Source organism: Bemisia tabaci, chromosome 1 (genome assembly GCF_918797505.1).
Source record: "Bemisia tabaci chromosome 1, PGI_BMITA_v3".
In the NCBI taxonomy this organism is placed as follows: domain Eukaryota; kingdom Metazoa; phylum Arthropoda; class Insecta; order Hemiptera; family Aleyrodidae; genus Bemisia; species Bemisia tabaci.
The window spans coordinates 1,983,046-2,001,450 of NC_092793.1; the positions used below are offsets into that span (position 1 = coordinate 1,983,046).

Below are 18,405 nucleotides of genomic sequence, written 5' to 3' on the forward strand. Positions count from 1 at the left end.
TTGATTCTGTGTTCTTAAAAAAATAACCAAACCAAACCAAACCAATCGGTGATATCTTTTCATGGTTTTGGTGATAAAATTCTCAACAAAGCTTGGTAAAATCAGGTTTTAAGTAATAAAAATGCTGAAAGGCTACGTATCATGGAAACTGCTGCAAAAATAATTCTCGAGGATATCAGAACGAAGGTTTACGACACAGAAAACTATCCTGCATCTGATGATTTTTTTTAAGAACGCAGAATCAGACATTCCAGATTCTCTGAAGCTCCTACTTCATACTATAATTCTAAATAACAAAAAAGTTAAGAGCAAACCGAAGTTCCAAAAAAAAAAGTCAAAGCGACTTCTCACTCTGTAATTACAGCAGTCAGTGTAAAACCGAATTTACCGGGTTGGAGCGGAATTATGGAAAATGTTACAGAGAAACAGCTATTCAAGACAACATTCATTCAGTTCTTTTTTTTTTCCAATTCGCTCACCCAAAGCGGAGGGGTTTTTTGGGGGATGGAAATCCCACACACCCATCTTGGGTTCCTAGCTGTCTAAGATGAAGTCTTTAAAAGATTTTCCCCGCTTATAAAAAAAAAAAAAAAAAAAAAAAAATTCTTGCTTTCAGAATCCTTTCAGTGACTCTTATATGGCTTATGAGGGTTTGGGGTGGAGGAATAGAGAGGCGGGGAGGGGTAGGTGAGGGGATTCATAACGGGGTTAAGGGGGGCGATGGGAGTTGGAAAACCAAGTGGTCCATGAGGGTTTTGCATTCATTTTCGACATCTGTAATTAGTGTGATTTAATTGAAAAAGTGCACATTGAATGAGGGGCGGGGGTGGGGGATTTTTTCATGGCAGAGGGTCACTGGTACCAAGGGGGACATATGCAAACCATTTTCGGAATTTTTGTTTCACTTCCAACGGCGTTACAGCGTTTTTATACAGCAAATTTTACGAAAAACTCATCAACCCGTAAAACCACCCCTAACGCGATCGCCCATAACTTTTACCCTAATGGTTCGATTTCAAAAATCTAAAGGCCGTTTGATAGGAAATTTTACGTGCTTTTAAAATGAAAATAACTCATATTGTCGAAAACCCCATAAGTGAGATTTTGGGGGAAAAACGTGATTTTCCGCCATTTTTCAAGATGGCGGCCATTTCCGGGCAAAATTTTTGTTGGCAAACATCAGATTCGGATTCAGCAACCAAAATTACAAGGGGATCCGTCTTACTTTTTTCTCCTCCGATTTTCGCAAAATAAAATGCTAGATTGACTGGACTACAGTGAATTTTTCACAGAATTTAATTCAACCCTAGATTTACTTGAAATCATTATTATCTCAATTTTTTTCGAAAATTACACTTAGGTCCTTTATCCTCCAAGCCCCTCATTTAGTACTCTTCTATTCTGAATGATCCTTGATTCACGATAGAATTTACTTTAGTTGAACAAAATATGAGGAGACTAGGCAGTGAGAAAAGCAGAGGAGTATTCTAGAGAGCTTATACTTCCAATATAATCAAGATAAGATCGAGGAATGAGCATGGAGGCTACAATTCCAGAACATGCAAGGTTTCTCTTGAGATTTTTAATAATATTTTTCTTGGAGAGAGGAAATTCATTATTCACCAAAGAAATTAGAAATCAGTTTAAAAAATCTGATACAATGGGCTACTAGACAAGGTCTGAGGGGAAGAAAACGTCAGTCCACTCCCACTTTAAAATCTTACATAGAAAACAGTTCACACAACAAGAAGTTTTGAAATAAACTCCTAAATGAGATATCAAGAAGTCTTTTAAACACAGATCAAAGGGAAATTCGACTACACAAATGACGTCATTTGTAGTTTTGTTATTTAACCAATGTTAATAGGAAACACTTTTATCTTATTTAGGAGTTAATGTTCAGACTTCCCGTTGTGTGATTCGTTTTCCTTGTGGAATTCCGAAGAAAAAACACTTAGAGTTGTGTTTAAATTCATACCTTGTCTAGGGGCCAAATGCAAACTTTTAGTGTAAGTATCTCGAGGGTTAAAGAAGAACTTGCTACAGGACAAATAACGAGGGCAGTTCTTACTGCTGTATGAAAATCTTGCAGTACCTATCTACGTACAGAGTGTCCCAGAGCACCCATACCAGGCCTTTTTCTCGGTTGATTTAGGTCAGACAAACTCGGCGACCGCGAGATTTAAGAGATTTGACCCCAAGAAATCCGAATTTCATGGTCTCGAACCCCCCCCCCCCCCCCCAGCTCCCCTTGGGAGATAAAAGGAGGGTCACGATCCTAAAAGTCAGGGTTTTCGATCAAATTTCGATTTGATTTTACTAAAATTGAAAAGTACGGAAAATTTCACGTACAATCAACCCCTAAAAATCCAAAATTGGACCACTTTACGCCCAAAAATGATCCCTTAAAGAGGGGATCAACGGCCCCCTCCATAGTTTTCCTTTGATCAAAAATTGACGCAGATTCTCCGGATAAAGATAGATCACCACGTAATCGACCCCAAGGAATTCGATTTTTATGGTCCCGAAGCCCCTCTAATCTCCCTTGGGGGGTAAATGGAGAAGGGAAAATTTCAAAAGTCAGGGGAAATTGTGCCCCCCATTTGACCCCATAAGGGAGGCTTGGAGGCCCTCGGAACCATTAAAATCGGATTCCTTGGGGTCGATTCTCTGCAAGACCATCTTTTCCCAGAGAATCTGCGTCAATTTTTGACCAAAGGGAAATAATTGATGGGGTCCCTGTCACCCCTCTTTCGGGGATCATTTTAGGGCGTAAGTTGGTCCGATTTTGGATTTTTAGGGGTCAATTTCACAAGAAATTTTCCGTGCTGATCAATTTTAGTAAAATCAAATCGAAATTCGATGGAAAACCCCGACTTTTAGGATCTAGACCCCCCTTTTACCCCTCCCTCCCCCTAAGGGAAGCTGGGGGGGTTTTGCGACCATGAAATTCGGTTTTCTTGGGGTTAGTTCCCTATTCAACCCCGTGATTGCCGACTTCGTCCGACCTTAATCAACCGAGAAAAAAGCCTGGTACGGGTGCTCTGGTACTGTATCTAAATTAATTTTGAGCTCTGCACATTTTGTATTGATGTTAACAGCAAACACGCAGAGATTTCCTTACTCTGTAATTTGGTACTCATGCAAAGCACGGCTGCCAATCTGAAGAATTTCAAAAAGATTATGCTGTTGATGAATTTAATAGTTGGGAATAGAGGGAATTAGAATTAAATTTATTCGCGAATTGAGAGACTTTCTTCAAAAATTTGAATCAGCAGGGATTTTGGGAAACTAAAAAGCAAGTCTATTGCTGCAAGCAGCCATTGCTTTGGGACTTTCCATTTCCCGTTCAAATCCACTTTGGGCAATCCTTCACAATTTGCAACAATACGAAATGAAAAATAAAATATTAAGATGAAATATAATAACTCTGATGAAATTTACAGGATAGTGTTTTAGGAAAGAGTCGGATTTTTTTTAAAAAGCAGGCAACTGCATCTTCCAATTTGTTATGCCTTCTTTCACAGGTTATCTAAAGTTGCCAGATAATGCTGAAAATCAGCCCTTTTCTTCATTTAAACCCATGTTCAATATTCACATTTTATGGTAGAACCTGGAAGACGGTGAATCGTCGAGGTGACCGTGAAGCAGAAGGGAGCATGTCGGGTACCCGGCATCGTAAATGAAGCGACATCATGAAAGCATGCCAGGTGTCGGCTTCGCCAGGTAAGCCACCTTGCGGGCAAATATGATCCCCCGGCACACTGTCCCATGCGGCATCAAAGTCCATGCCAGATACCTTCCTCGCACAGCGATGCAGCTCCGTTTATGATGCTGCCTCAAACCTCAGCTCTAAATTCCTGCTCCTGCCCTGCTTTGAGGTTATTTATAGAAAGACAGATGGAATTCCAGTGGAAATTTATAAGAAGCCAGATGCATACCCTACTTCTGGAAATAGCCAAGCTATAGCTCTCAAAACCCTGCGTAATCTTGGAATACCAGTGCTTGATATACTGCAGAAACAGGCGTTGGTTGGCATTGTTCGCAACAGATCCTTCTCAATTTGATTGGAAGATATAAGTGAATCGTGACTCGATGCTTTGACAACATCTTTGTAAACCATGTCACTACAATGTTTCTTTTCTAGAGCTCCTGCAACATGAAAGAACAATTGGGGAATTACTTTAGTTGCGGGCGTTACATTCTATGCATTAAACCGCCCAAAAAATTCAAAAATTTTCACACACTGAGAAATGTACCTTACACTCTACAATGCTGCAAATTTTCATTTAAAAAGATTGTATACAAAGTAAGATACAGGTCAAAAAAGGCCGTTGAGAACGATACAAAAAAGACCTTTCATTTTTGAGGACCTTACTTTGACTTTACTATACACTTCATCTATATTCTGGTTGGCCCTGGTAACTTCTCATTGAGTCTACGTTTCAATCAAGTATGTATCTCGAATAAAGTTTAGGTATATGATTTTGTTGAGATATTGCCTTCTATATGGTGTTGCGGACGTTACACGGTTTTGTAACGTATCTTACACCCATAGGAATCCGTACTTAAAATAGGCTGTAAATCTCGCAGTTTATGAAGTAATTGAATTAACAGGTGACAGCATGAAGTAGGAAAGCCAATTGTCACAACAGTACATGAATTTCTCCTTAAATTTAATACGAATAGCTGTGAGAAAATTTTCATAAGTAAAGTATCTAAGGTGATGGTAGAGCCGAGTTTCTATCTTTAAAATGCAACTTAAAAATTAATTTCAGCACAAATTATTTGTGAAATGAACAGAGCGACAAAGGTAAGAGATGTTACGTTTGTCAAGAGTATAAAAATTCACCCTTTTAGAAAAATACAGAGTGTCCCAGATCACCCGTATAAGGCTATTTTTTTCCAGTTATTTTAGGTCGAACGAAGTCGGGGATGGCAAAAATGAAAGGGAAATTGACCCCAAGGAATCTAAATTTCATCCTCCCCAATTCCCCTCCTGCCTCTTTGGTAGGGAAAACGGTTGTTCCAACTTCAAAAGTGGGGGATGCCGGTGAGTGTCAAAATTTTGAAATTATGCCATCAAACTCGGTTGGTACAAAGAATTTTAACCTACACCATCACCAAAAAATCCAAAACTGGCCAAGTGCTCAGCCCAGAAAATTTCCTTCGAGTTTTTCACTGCACACGAAAATATTTCTTAACATATTGAAAAAATCACGAAAAAGTGATTTTCGCAGGCATCGACAGATAGCAGCGATGTGCAACATGACCGATATAGGCCCCCGCATGTGCACTGTAGTATGCTGTTATAGCAGGAACCGCAGCATAGACATGATAACATTGTTACTGAACACAAAGAGATGTTGAAAGTAGTTACGATCAATAATTAAATTGCATTTAAATGCACATCATCAGGACAAATTAACAAATATTTAAGGAAATAATAAAAAAACGTTTTACCGAAATTAAATTTAAAATTGAACACACTTCATGTGTGAATATAAATTGAAACATAATAGGGCTGCTACAGTGTTCCTTAATTTATAATAGCAGCCTATTAAATAAGTTGAATGTAAGATTACTTCTTGCTAGAGCCGTGTAACGACCTCTCCGTTGCGGAAATTACACTTTTTTGACTTTGTATAACATGAAAACTGAAGTATTTAAATACATTCTGATGCTGCTAGAGTATCAATGAAGATAATGTCTTATCGTTCACCAAACATGAACTTCTAAACTGGCTCCTGCATTAAATGGCATCAAGTTTAGAAGCTTTTCTGTTGTGGACGTTACATTTTCACATGCCCTCACAAATTGAGGAAAAATATTGCATATATTTGAACATTTCTGCTCTTTGAAGGCTGTTTGATATTGTTGAGGAACTTGACTGTAACTCCATGTGGTTGTAAATCTTGACGATGCAATATGTAGTGAATAAAAATTGCTCCAAACATAGCCTTACAAATCACTGATCTGAACATGCCTTTAGAAAAACTGGAAAATCTTGCAAATCTAGGAATTTGAAATGAAAAATGAACTCATTTCATGAAATTGAAGGTTATTCCAATTTAATGCACAAAACTTTAGAGCGCACAAGTTGAGTTGATTTTTTAACCTCGAAGGTCCTGTTCAGAAATAATTCCTAGTTGAAAAACATGACTACAGGCACTTTATCAAAAAACACTCTTAATTTTTGCAGGCATTGTAATAGTAGTGCTTTCATGAAACAGAAAATGATACCTGCAAACAACAATTTATCAACCCAGGAAGAATTGAATCGACCTCCGAGGCTAACCTTTCTCTCCTCGAGCTGCAGAGAGCGTAGACCTTTTTATTATAAAAAAAAAAGAAAAAGAAAAAAAGAAGAAAAAAAACAACTATGACTTCCAATGGGTGAGGATTATTACTCAATCTGCCACCTGAGAAAAAAAATTGTCCTGTCCACTTACACGCTTGACAGTTGGATGAGATTTACATGGTAGTATGTGGGCAGGTTGTGATGTTTGACCGGGATAACCCAGTGACTGGCAAGGGTATGGGAAGGTCATTTTTGGGCTCTGCGCTTAAAAAGACGTGCAATTCACTCATTATATGGTTAGCTTTCTTGGGGGGGAAAAAAATTCTTATGGACCCAAGCAATCTTTAAGGTTCTAAAAAGGATACATCTTGATATATGATGACTATTACAAACCTGATAACCGCATCCATAAGTGAGGCCTAAGCGAATGGGGGATCCCTCTCTGGACCATTAGCCGTAACTTATCAGAGTGAGGTATCTTGTAAGTATCATCATCCCATGAGAGTTCTGTGCTACAAGTATATTCAGTCCATTGCAGTCTAAAAAGGTAGGAATACATAAGATGAGAGAATATAGGAAAAAAGAGGCTAAAAGAGCCATTGCTGCACATTGACTATAAGAATAAAATACTCAAAAAAAGGGGCATAAATGCATAGATTGATAAGATTGAATCCATTGAGGCTAATCATACGATAGACTAGAAAAACATGAATAATTTAAAAAAGCTGTTTTACTATTCGAACTTTCAATCATTTCAACTTGCGTTTTTAATTAATTTGACTAGGATTTTAAAAGAAAAAAAAAATTGAGCGCAAAAGGAATGTAGCAAACAATCAGCATTGGATTTATTTCTGATTTCGAATGCACATGATGTGAAAGCGTACGATGGGCCTGTTGCAAACTTTTGCTAGAGCAAAACTAAGAGATATTACTCATAGAAAATGTCTCAAAAATCACAATGAGCATATCGGCAAAGTCTAAAATGCACTCCTCACTTCACAATCTGCGTATGAAATCTGCGTGCTTTTGAACTTCCCGCTTCAAAAACGATACTACAGCACAGGTGTACATTTTTTTAGAGGAGTCGTTCCATCTAACTCTTGCTCAATAAGACGCTGCCCAATATTTATCATGTCTGACGCTTCTGCGCGCAAGTCGAGGGGAGCTCAAGGCAAAAATCTCTCAACAGCCTTAACGCTAGGAAAATGTGAATGTAAACACGCCGCTTGTTATCAGGTGGTTGGAATCTCATCCTGTCACATGTATTTTGGCTGATTGGCATTGGCCATGTTGAATATTGAGTAGCGTTCCATTGATCAGGAGTTAGATGGAACGACTCCTCTTACAAAATGTTCACCTGTGCCATAGTATCGTTTTTGAAGCAGGAAGCTCAAAAACAGGCAGACTTTGAAGTTAGGAGTGCATTTCAGACTTTGTTGATGCGCTCATCATGATTTTTGAGACATTATCTGTAAGAGATAAATCTTATTTTTGCTCTAGCAAAAGTTTGCAACAGGTCCATTGATACCTACAAATATATATAATTCGATAATAAATAACAAATCCTAATTAATAAATAGCAAATCCTATAATAATCACAAATATATATAATTAATAAATAATTTTTGCTAAAAATACAAGACATTTCAGACAAAGAAATACTAGGTATTTGTCTTTGGATATTTGGTTTTGCTGCGTAAAATTTTCCTGACTACTGCAGTTTCAAGTTTAGAAAATTTTGCACCGATAAAGGATTGCAATTTCATTTGAAAATAGTCTAAACTGCCTTTTTTGAGGTTCTGAGAAATTGGTCGTGGCAAAATCAATGTAACTCAAATAAGTGAGTTTCAATTTCGTTTTTTAAGAAAACAGTAAAATAGAGAAAAATAAAGACCGGGCCAGCATAGAAGTTTAAGATTTTGTGGGGTTAACGCCAAATTTGGTATGTATGGTTGTTATGTGGGCTCCTAATTTTTTCAGGGAGCGCAAAGAGGGTTATACAAAATCGGCGATTTTACCCCCCTCTTGGATTTTGCCCGGAGTTGGATATGTTGTTCCCTATCACAAGACACGCCTTTTTCCGGCGTTGGCAAGTTCACCCGAAATTTTTCCCGCGCGTTACAGCGTTGCCAAGTTGAAAACAGGCAAATTCCGTAAGTGGCGTTAAAATTGAGCTATGAAGTTGCGGTTTTAACGAAAATTCTCTAAAAATTGCGTACTTTTAGGAAATGACCATCAATTTAATGTCGCATTAATTTTAACATGCATTGTTGCCAATTCTTCGATTTTTTAATTCGACTAATTTTACAAATCCGCAAATACCCAAAAAAGCTATCTTCAAATTTGAATAAAAAGTTGTCTAATCGATAGTTCGTTTGATTCCGCATCCATCGATATATTATAACTCGCTGGGAAACTTTTGGTTCGCGAGATATCATAGTTTTTGTAAATAGCTTTACGGAGCGACGACGCTTTTTGAGTCCGGGCGGATAGAAATTTTAGCCTTCAAAAACACAGGTAAGCATTAATTCCATGGTTTCCTCTGTAATTTTTGGCGCTGAATCCGAATTTGACCATTTCATAACAAAATTGTCACCAAGAAGTTGCCAAATTGGGCAAAAATGGCTTAAAATCGGCCTTTTTGGCGGATTATGGCCAGTGACTTGCCAGGAGTTGATCAGACGACAAAATTGGTTATTTCCACAGTTAAAACTCGTTGAACTTTCTACAAGCTGAGTCAAATTCTTCCTGCTCACGGCAAAATTAAATGCGCGACAAGCAGCAAACTGAAAAAAAGACACCAAAATCGGCGCTTTTTGCGGTTTTTGTCCTAAGTTTCTGGTTTTCCGACTGAATGAACATTTCTTAGGAAAATCTGAATTACACAGAGTGTAACGACAAACTATTGTATTGTTACATACATAGATAGGAGCTGCTTTAACAGTGGTCCCGCGCCCCTTTTAAGCCCCTTATTGCCCTTTCCTAGGCGGCTTCTTCACTTTGGTATTGATACTTTTTTCTATTAAACTCCATTTTCTCAGAATTATAAAATAAAACTGTATACTGAATATAGGGCGATGAATAATAACTGTCAAATACCGCCAAAATTCAACGATTCTACGAAATTTTGGCAATATTGCAATGCGTCTTGTCTTGTTTTAATGAAGTCAGTTTGAGGAGTACATTTCATTCATTAATTTTTAGCGGAAAGTTTTCCATTACTGTTTCAAAATGTGATTTATTGACACGATTCGACAAAACTCACTGTTTTATGAATTTTTCCTCTCTGGAATAAAAATCCTAGTAATTAGTTTATATCTAAGTTGAAAATTAAATTATTCTACAAAAGTGTATTATTTTGCACGAGAGATACATTTAAATAATTTAAAAATAAGAAGTGAACAAAGAATATAGGACGAATATCGCAAAAACCAGCGAAAATTCAAGTATTTTGTTTAAGCTTGGCAACATCGGAATACGTTCGATTTTATTTTATTGTTCATTTTTATTAAATTTAGCTCATGTTGTTCATTAGTTTAGTCTCGAAACATTCTCTTAATCGGAAAACCAGAAACTCAGGACAAAAACCGCAAAAAGCGCCGATTTTGGTGTCTTTTTTTCAGTTTGCTGCTTGTCGCGCATTTAATTTTGCCGTGAGCAGGAAGAATTTGACTCAGCTTGTAGAAAGTTCAACGAGTTTTAACTGTGGAAATAACCAATTTTGTCGTCTGATCAACTCCTGGCAAGTCACTGGCCATAATCCGCCAAAAAGGCCGATTTTAAGCCATTTTTGCCCAATTTGGCAACTTCTTGGTGACAATTTTGTTATGAAATGGTCAAATTCGGATTCAGCGCCAAAAATTACAGAGGAAACCATGGAATTAATGCTTACCTGTGTTTTTGAAGGCTAAAATTTCTATCCGCCCGGACTCAAAAAGCGTCGTCGCTCCGTAAAGCTATTTACAAAAACTATGATATCTCGCGAACCAAAAGTTTCCCAGCGAGTTATAATATATCGATGGATGCGGAATCAAACGAACTATCGATTAGACAACTTTTTATTCAAATTTGAAGATAGCTTTTTTGGGTATTTGCGGATTTGTAAAATTAGTCGAATTAAAAAATCGAAGAATTGGCAACAATGCATGTTAAAATTAATGCGACATTAAATTGATGGTCATTTCCTAAAAGTACGCAATTTTTAGAGAATTTTCGTTAAAACCGCAACTTCATAGCTCAATTTTAACGCCACTTACGGAATTTGCCTGTTTTCAACTTGGCAACGCTGTAACGCGCGGGAAAAATTTCGGGTGAACTTGCCAACGCCGGAAAAAGGCGTGTCTTGTGATAGGGAACAACATATCCAACTCCGGGCAAAATCCAAGAGGGGGGTAAAATCGCCGATTTTGTATAACCCTCTTTTCATCTTAAAATGATCAAAAAGACAAACATCTTAATTTTCAATTTATCTCACTCGGAATGAAATGTTTTTGGACGTATTTATGCTAAATGTAACCATGTGCAAGTGAAAAGATGGGTTGTGCTTGTTAGTGCTCGGGCCATAGGAATGAATGGGAATTTAAAAGCAGCAATGACATCAGCAGTGAGGACCGGGCTCGACGACGTGCGACAGGAGCGACGACGACTAGGTTGTCAGTCTTGAACTCATGAGCCCTGTGCACAACGCTCTTGTCTCATGCTCACAACTCACAAGATAGCACTCAGTTCCTTTTGATTTGATGTCAAATCCCGCTTTTCCATTTTCTTAAAAGGAACTATATCCACTTTCACATTGTTTCTTATCCAGCTCACCACGAGCACACCCCATCTTTCCACTAGCACATAGTTCTTTACAGCATAAATACGTCCAATTGTGAAAATATGAAACCAACACTGACAGATAATGTCCATATTTTGACTGACTGGATGATGGATGCATAATTAACAAGCAAAAGTGCCTACTGAGAGAAGTTTGCCTTTAAGTTATCAGTTCAATTATTTAGTCTTGAATTACTCACTTATGATCAGGATCCTCAACCAGGGCCTCTTTCAGTAATTTTTTAGAAGTTTCTTCAGAGAGATCTTCTTCAACTAGAAAACCAAACTCATCAAACCTTAAACAAATAATTAAAAGGTGCCTAAAATCTACTTGATAGCGTGGATTTAATTAAGTATACTTAGCCTTTTTCACCAAGACAACTTTGCTCATCACTTGTGTAAATTTTGGTCTGGAGAGTATCAATTTTTGTGCTGGCAGAAAAATGGTTGAGAAGGGAAGGGTGAAAAAGAATTTCAAGGCGTGAGGCCCCATGGTGGTATGCACATGCGCCTATATTGATGGCCGAAGGGCAAAACCACATACAGGGTTATTCAAAAGTTACGCACCACTGGCCATAACTTTAGTTCTAATTATGATATCGATTTGCGGTTTGTGGCGTCCTTCCTCATATCGAGGGGGAAACTTTTTGAGGTACTTTTCAGTTCTTCACCCCCCCCAGGGGAAGGGGGGCGGGGGGCAACTCAAAAATTTCAAATAGCAACCCCCATCATGTAATACATCGTTAGAAAGAACATGAAAAAAGAAAATTTTTGGCACAAACCGGAAGTCGATCTGACCCCCCTGTCAAAAGTTAGGGGGGTCCAAAGGTTATTTAGGGGGTCCGTACCTTCATTTTTTAGAGTAGCTTCGGCGGCTCTTGGACATACCGTTTCTCTTTTCAAAGAGTCCTCGAATACTCCAAGTCTGATACCGAAGTCTTCATATTGCCCCCGGGCCACCACAGCCTCCCCATAGGGGGGGATGGGCCTGTTACAATGAAACATTGCATTAAAATGCGAAATGTCACAGAAGAGCTTCAAACTTAGCATCAAATCCGAGTGGAACTTCTTGCCAATGTTAACGCAAACGCAGCCTGCGACTTTAAAGTGAGTTTTCAAAACTCTTAGCCCCCTGCCCCCCCTCATTTTTGGTTGCAGAGCGGGTAAAAACCGGGAAATTCACTACAAATAATGCCCGAAACTAATGTCCAACTTGAGGAGGACCCTTGAAACGTTGCGATCAGTCGGAGCATTGAAATACAAGGACTGCCACCCCCTTAAAGTACGGAAACATCCAAAACACCCCCGCTGCCCCCCTCATTTTTCGTTGCGGAGCGGGTAAAAACCGGGAAAATCGCCAGAAATGATGCCCGAAACCACTGTAGAACTTGACGAGAACCCTTGAAACATTGCGCTCAGTCGGAGAACTGCAACACAGGAACTGCCGCCCACTTTAAGGACAGAAACACCCATAAAACCCCCGCTGCCCCCCTCTTTTTTCGTTGCAGAGCTGGTAAGAACCGGGGCATCATTTCTGGCGATTTTCCCGGTTTTTACCCGCTCCGCAACGAAAAATGAGGGGGGCAGCGGGGGTGTTTTGGATGTTTCCGTACTTTAAGGGGGTGGCAGTCCTTGTATTTCAATGCTCCGACTGATCGCAACGTTTCAAGGGTCCTCCTCAAGTTGGACATTAGTTTCGGGCATTATTTGTAGTGAATTTCCCGGTTTTTACCCGCTCTGCAACCAAAAATGAGGGGGGGCAGGGGGCTAAGAGTTTTGAAAACTCACTTTAAAGTCGCAGGCTGCGTTTGCGTTAACATTGGCAAGAAGTTCCACTCGGATTTGATGCTAAGTTTGAAGCTCTTCTGTGACATTTCGCATTTTAATGCAATGTTTCATTGTAACAGGCCCATCCCCCCCTACGGGGAGGCTGTGGTGGCCCGGGGGCAATATGAAGACTTCGGTATCAGACTTGGAGTATTCGAGGACTCTTTGAAAAGAGAAACGGTATGTCCAAGAGCCGCCGAAGCTACTCTAAAAAATGAAGGTACGGACCCCCTAAATAACCTTTGGACCCCCCTAACTTTTGACAGGGGGGTCAGATCGACTTCCGGTTTGCGCCAAAAATTTTCTTTTTTCATGTTCTTTCTAACGATGTATCACATGATGGGGGTTGCCATTTGAAATTTTTGAGTTGCCCCCCGCCCCCCTCCCCCTGGGGGGGGGGGTGAAGAACTGAAAAGTACCTCAAAAAGTTTCCCCCTCGATATGAGGAAGGACGCCACAAACAGCGAATCGATATCATAATTAGAACTAAAGTTATGGCCAGTGGTGCGTAACTTTTGAATAACCCTGTATCTCTATTGCGATGTTTCAAAATTTCTGCTCATATTTTATTTTTTTGAACATAAACAAGCCAACTTAAGTAATAGCTTGAAATTTACACGGAATATTCTGCTAATTGAGAAGAAAAATCAAGGAAGTTTCCAAGAAATTATGTCAACTGATTTTGTAAAGAAAATAAAGTATGATCAGCAGTCTGCATTGTTGGAAACTGTGATACTTTGGCCATGGATATGGTAAGTAAACCTGACACTGAAGTCCCAGCTGAGGAGGCACCAGCTCAGCTGGGAGCACTCATTCCTCTTTGGTATTTGGCACTTCTAGGCGTGGCCGTGGATGTCACCACCGAAGCTGGACTTGACTGTGGTGGAAATTTAAACTAAGTGCAATAGATACCAGTGGATTTGATTCTTTTTTGGGGGGCGAGTAGTAAAGTACTACAGCTGTTAAATAAGTGGGTTTAATTTTTCAAAAATCCTATCTCAAAATCTAATTTAAATATTATACACATGGCTGAGAAGCAAATATGTGAGAGAGAATGCAATTTAAACCTCTGTTCTTGATCTGAACTGGAGTTTTCCTTGGATTCAGCAAGTTTTAAAAGAATATCTTGAGGCCACATTGATGGTGTCAAAGCTGAGAATGGCCCTCCAGGTGTTGGAGTGATTTGAGGAGCATCTGAAAGTTGGCTTTTGAAGAGCTCGTCGATTTCATCCTCAGTATCAGAGACAACAGTTTCAACTTCATTCTGGAAAAATAGACAGGCAGGATGATTCAAATATGGAATACTTATAGGTATAGACAATAACGGCTTCTAATGGCTTGAGTTCAAAGCAAGGGCCGCACAGCCGAGATCATTAACATCTGGTTCTTTAAAGGACACTGAAAATTACTTTATATATGCAAATTCTTAACCCGTTAGTGGGTGTGCAGCGGCAATTTGATCACGACTTACGACTCTGCTATTTCCGCGATACTAGGTAACAAGTTTTAATTAATCCATGTACACATGGTGCACTGTCGTAAATTGTGAACTATTCTTACATGACTTTCTCTTGCTTACTTTCGGTTAATTTAACCACAGCTAAACCTTCAATTCTTGAGGAGAAACTACAAGTACCTAAATATAATGGAAATTTTGCAAGGAGAGCATTCAATTTTAATTACTAATGTTGAAACGGAACTATTTGACAAAAAATGAGTTGATTTTATAGATTTTATAGGAAACAAATGTACTTAAAGAATCATACTTAAATTAGTACTTGATGAAAAGGATATGAATAGAAATCACAATTTATCCTCCCTCTCCGCTGGCTCAGCTTTGGTCAGACAGTTGTGACAGAATATCATGATTTGACTTTGAGTTTCAAGTGATATCTATCTTGCATTTTCAGCTAACTAAATATCGAATCAAATCATTTTCGCTGACATTATCTAGGGACATCTGTGTTCAAATGATTGTATTATTCAAATAATTGGTGGGAAAAAGCATTTCAACACTGTAAAATATAATAAATTACTTTTTGTACAAGTAGAAAAGAGATCTGTGTGTAATTATTTAGGATGCACAAAAGAAACCTCACAAAACGACCGTTTGCTATTGAACGGCAACACGACTAGGCAAGCAGCAGCAACCAGACAGCAGATATTGACACCCTGGGATTAGGGCCTTCCTTATGGTCTAATATTCCAGAGATGAGAAAATTCTCAAATTGTGTGATTCGTGTCCGTCAGAGCCCCACTGAGTAATACTTAGGGCCCTGGCCTAGTCATTGCAACTTGTCTACCCGTGTGGAGCTAAAATTTAAAATTGTGGTTCGAATGCCGCCAAGCACTCACCGGTCGGTTAACTCATATTCTTCATCCATCGATTACTAGGACACTTTGATGAATTAGCAATAAACTAATTTAGTGACTATTTCATCCAGTATGGTATCAAACTCTGGGCTCAAACAAACTAACATAAGGGCTTTTTTTTATCCGAACCACAGTGGACCGCAACAGAACGTATCAATTTTTTATCCCGTTCCACTAACGCCTTCCAGTGAGTTCCATGTTTTCAAGTGGAGCGCTTGGACCACTCTTCCGAGGTGGGTTGAGGTTGGTTCAGACTGGTTGAACCAGCCCGAACCGCTACCATCGCGTTCCAGGGATAACTAAAAGCCCTATTACCTTCTTAAGTTATTAAAATTTAGTCACTGACAGGTCATGAATCTATTAAAGACTCATTAAACACACAAAATTTTGATTGAAAGAAACACTTGGACGCATTTAACCACCATGGCGCAAATCAGGAACAAGGTTCTGTGTATATTTACATTGGAACCAAGGGTTCAATATTATATCGAATGGCGTAGCCACTAAATCAGTCTATTGAATCATGAAATACAAGAGCACCTGATCTGGCAAGGAGGATAATATCACTAGGAATCTTGTCTCATTATTGAGTACATATACCGGAGCGATGCCTATCAAATATAATAATCAAAGTTGGTGAGATAGTTTTGGCAAAATCTTTCAACGTGACTCAAAACTGACATTAAAGACTCCTTCACAAATTTTGGTTTATTTACCCTATGCTGCAATTCTGCTGAGGACGCTACAGCTAAGCTTGGAGGTCTGGAGGGGGACAACAATGAGTGGATGTTAAATGATGGCTGAGCAACTAGTTTCAGTGCGTAGATTCAGTTCAGCCCCCTATGCGTGGAAAACTGAAATAGTGGCAACAATACGGAAAATGCAAAAGATCTTCAGGATATCGTCAAGAATACACAGACTGATTTGATGAACTGATATGGCACACACAAACGGTTTTAAAGTAAAAAAATATAGCTTACAGTAGAGCCTTTGCCAGAGTAACCATCGTGCGGTCTAGAGTTAAAAAACGACTTGGCTATATCCATGTCGGAGAGAAGAACATGAAACCATGAGGCCACTAGAACACTAGCAAATTTTGTCAGCTTCCCATAAAAAAAAAAACCGAAAATAATTTGCACGATTCTTGATAACGAATGTCTTTGCAAAGCTCAAAGCTCAGTCATCAGTGTAGAATATCTATACTAAAATAAAATATACTATACTATTGAACTAGGGTCTAGGGTTGTCGATCCTTGTTGATGTTTACGGCATAGAATAATAAAGCCATAGAGAAAAAAAAGGAGGTGTTTGCATCTTGAGGATTTGTACCCACCTACGTCATCAATGTAAACAAGACGCTCGTTGAGGGTTATGTTGACGCTGTAAAAACGGACCATAATGTCCCATTTTTTTACTTAAATCAACTCTTTATTTAATTTCAAGCACTTTTTATAGAATGACTTTTTCCCTTAAATTACACCATTTCCAAGAAAATCGACAGGATAAAAACGTCGCTGTACCCAATGACGTCATCAAAGCTATAGATACTCTATGAAAAATTCCAAGATGCCCGAAATGCAAACACCTCCTTTTTTTTCTCTATGTAATAAAGCTAACGCCTATAGAAGGGACACTCGCGTAAGTGGCCCATAGAGTACAATAGAGTCGCAAAGTACTGGATCGCCGATGAAGTCACTTTTCGAGGCTGTTTTGTCCAGTTCTCCGGAGACTAGTGTGCGGCGACTAGCGATGACGCATACGCAGAGACTCGCGCTCAGCGCTCCCCACTCCCGACAGTCCCGACTCGGCTCCGTCCGTCGGCTACACACACACTGAACCAGCTAAAATAAGTAGGCCGGTAATAAGTCTGAAATTGAGTCCATATATGAATATTATCTCGGAGTAACATACATTAATGGATTCATTATGGCTTTGAATATCTATTTCAAGCAAAATTTGCACAAATTAATACCGATGGAATTAAAAAAAGTCGAAAAAAGACAAGCAGTCGTTGATTTCTCCATAAGCCACCGTGTAAAAAAATGCCGGTTGGTTCACACTTGGTATAAATCAGAAATTAAATCCCTGTATGAATATTATCCAGGAGTAATATACATCAATGGATTCATTATGGCTTTGACTATCTAATTATAGCAAAATTTGCACAAATTAATATTGATGGAATTAAAAAATGCCGAAAAAACACAGGCAGTCGTTGCTTTTCCCGTAAGCCGCCGTGATAAGAAATGCCGGTTGGTTCACACATGGTATAAGTCAGAAATTAAATCCCAATATGAATATTATCCAGGAGTAATATACATCAATAGATTCATTATGGCTTTGACTACCTTTAAATAGCAAAATTTGCAAAAATTAATGCTGTTTGAATTAAAAAATACCTAAAAAACACAAGCAGTTCTTGATTTCTCCATAAGCCGCCGTGTTACAAAATGCCGTTGGGTTCACAAATGGTTCACTATTTTCGGAGCACACGCGGCTCGGAAACGCCTGTTCATGGATTGGCTTCATCGCCGCTCCAGTACTTTGCGACTCTATTGTACTCTATGAAGTGGCCGTTGTGAGTTGTGAGGTTGTGACTCTCGCCCATAGAGTACATAGAGTCGTAATGTAAATGGGAGAGCTGGCGCCATGTTCTGCTCGACGAATTCCGAGCCCGGTGTGCGCCGAGTTCGGGTCGCTTTTTCGATACATTTTCGATCCAAAATGGCGGTGTGGAATACATGGTAATTCCTATCTCCGTTGTTGTTGTTGTTGTTGTCATCGGATGACCGGGTACCTGTGTATCGCAAACAATCGATTATGTATCGAAAAAGTGACCCGGCGTCACACAGGAGTCTCGGAATTCGGGACATGGAAAATGCTTAAAAGTGGCGCCAGCTCTCCCAATTACATTACGACTCTATGTACTCTATGCTCTCGCCTGCTGTGTCCAGGTTTGGTTAGGTCCCGTTGCCCTATACTTTTCTGAACCCACCAGCTCTTTGCAAGGTTGTCAAATGTAATAGTAGGGCCCAGCTAATTGCAGGGTTGCGAAATGTAGTCAGTGGTGCCAACGAAGAGTCTAA

The 18,405-nt window shown here is 39.2% G+C and overlaps 1 protein-coding gene across 4 annotated transcripts in view; it reads right to left on the reverse strand.

Annotated features, from left to right (window-relative positions):
* The window catches only part of LOC109037219 (small G protein signaling modulator 3 homolog), a 74,354-nt gene extending 57,756 nt beyond the window's left edge, over positions 1 to 16,598 (reverse strand). For 3 of the 4 annotated variants that reach the window (XM_072299307.1, XM_072299415.1, XM_072299365.1), the window contains exons 1-5: positions 16,300 to 16,598; positions 14,014 to 14,210; positions 11,320 to 11,415; positions 6,695 to 6,840; positions 3,942 to 4,152 (exon numbers count right to left, since the gene is read on the reverse strand). In XM_072299307.1, coding sequence (XP_072155408.1) covers positions 3,942 to 4,152; positions 6,695 to 6,840; positions 11,320 to 11,415; positions 14,014 to 14,210; positions 16,300 to 16,365 — 716 coding nt within the window. In that variant the 5' untranslated portion in view covers positions 16,366 to 16,598. The other variant, XM_072299343.1, reaches the window with a different exon arrangement.
* Between the last annotated feature and the right edge of the window lie 1,807 nt (positions 16,599 to 18,405).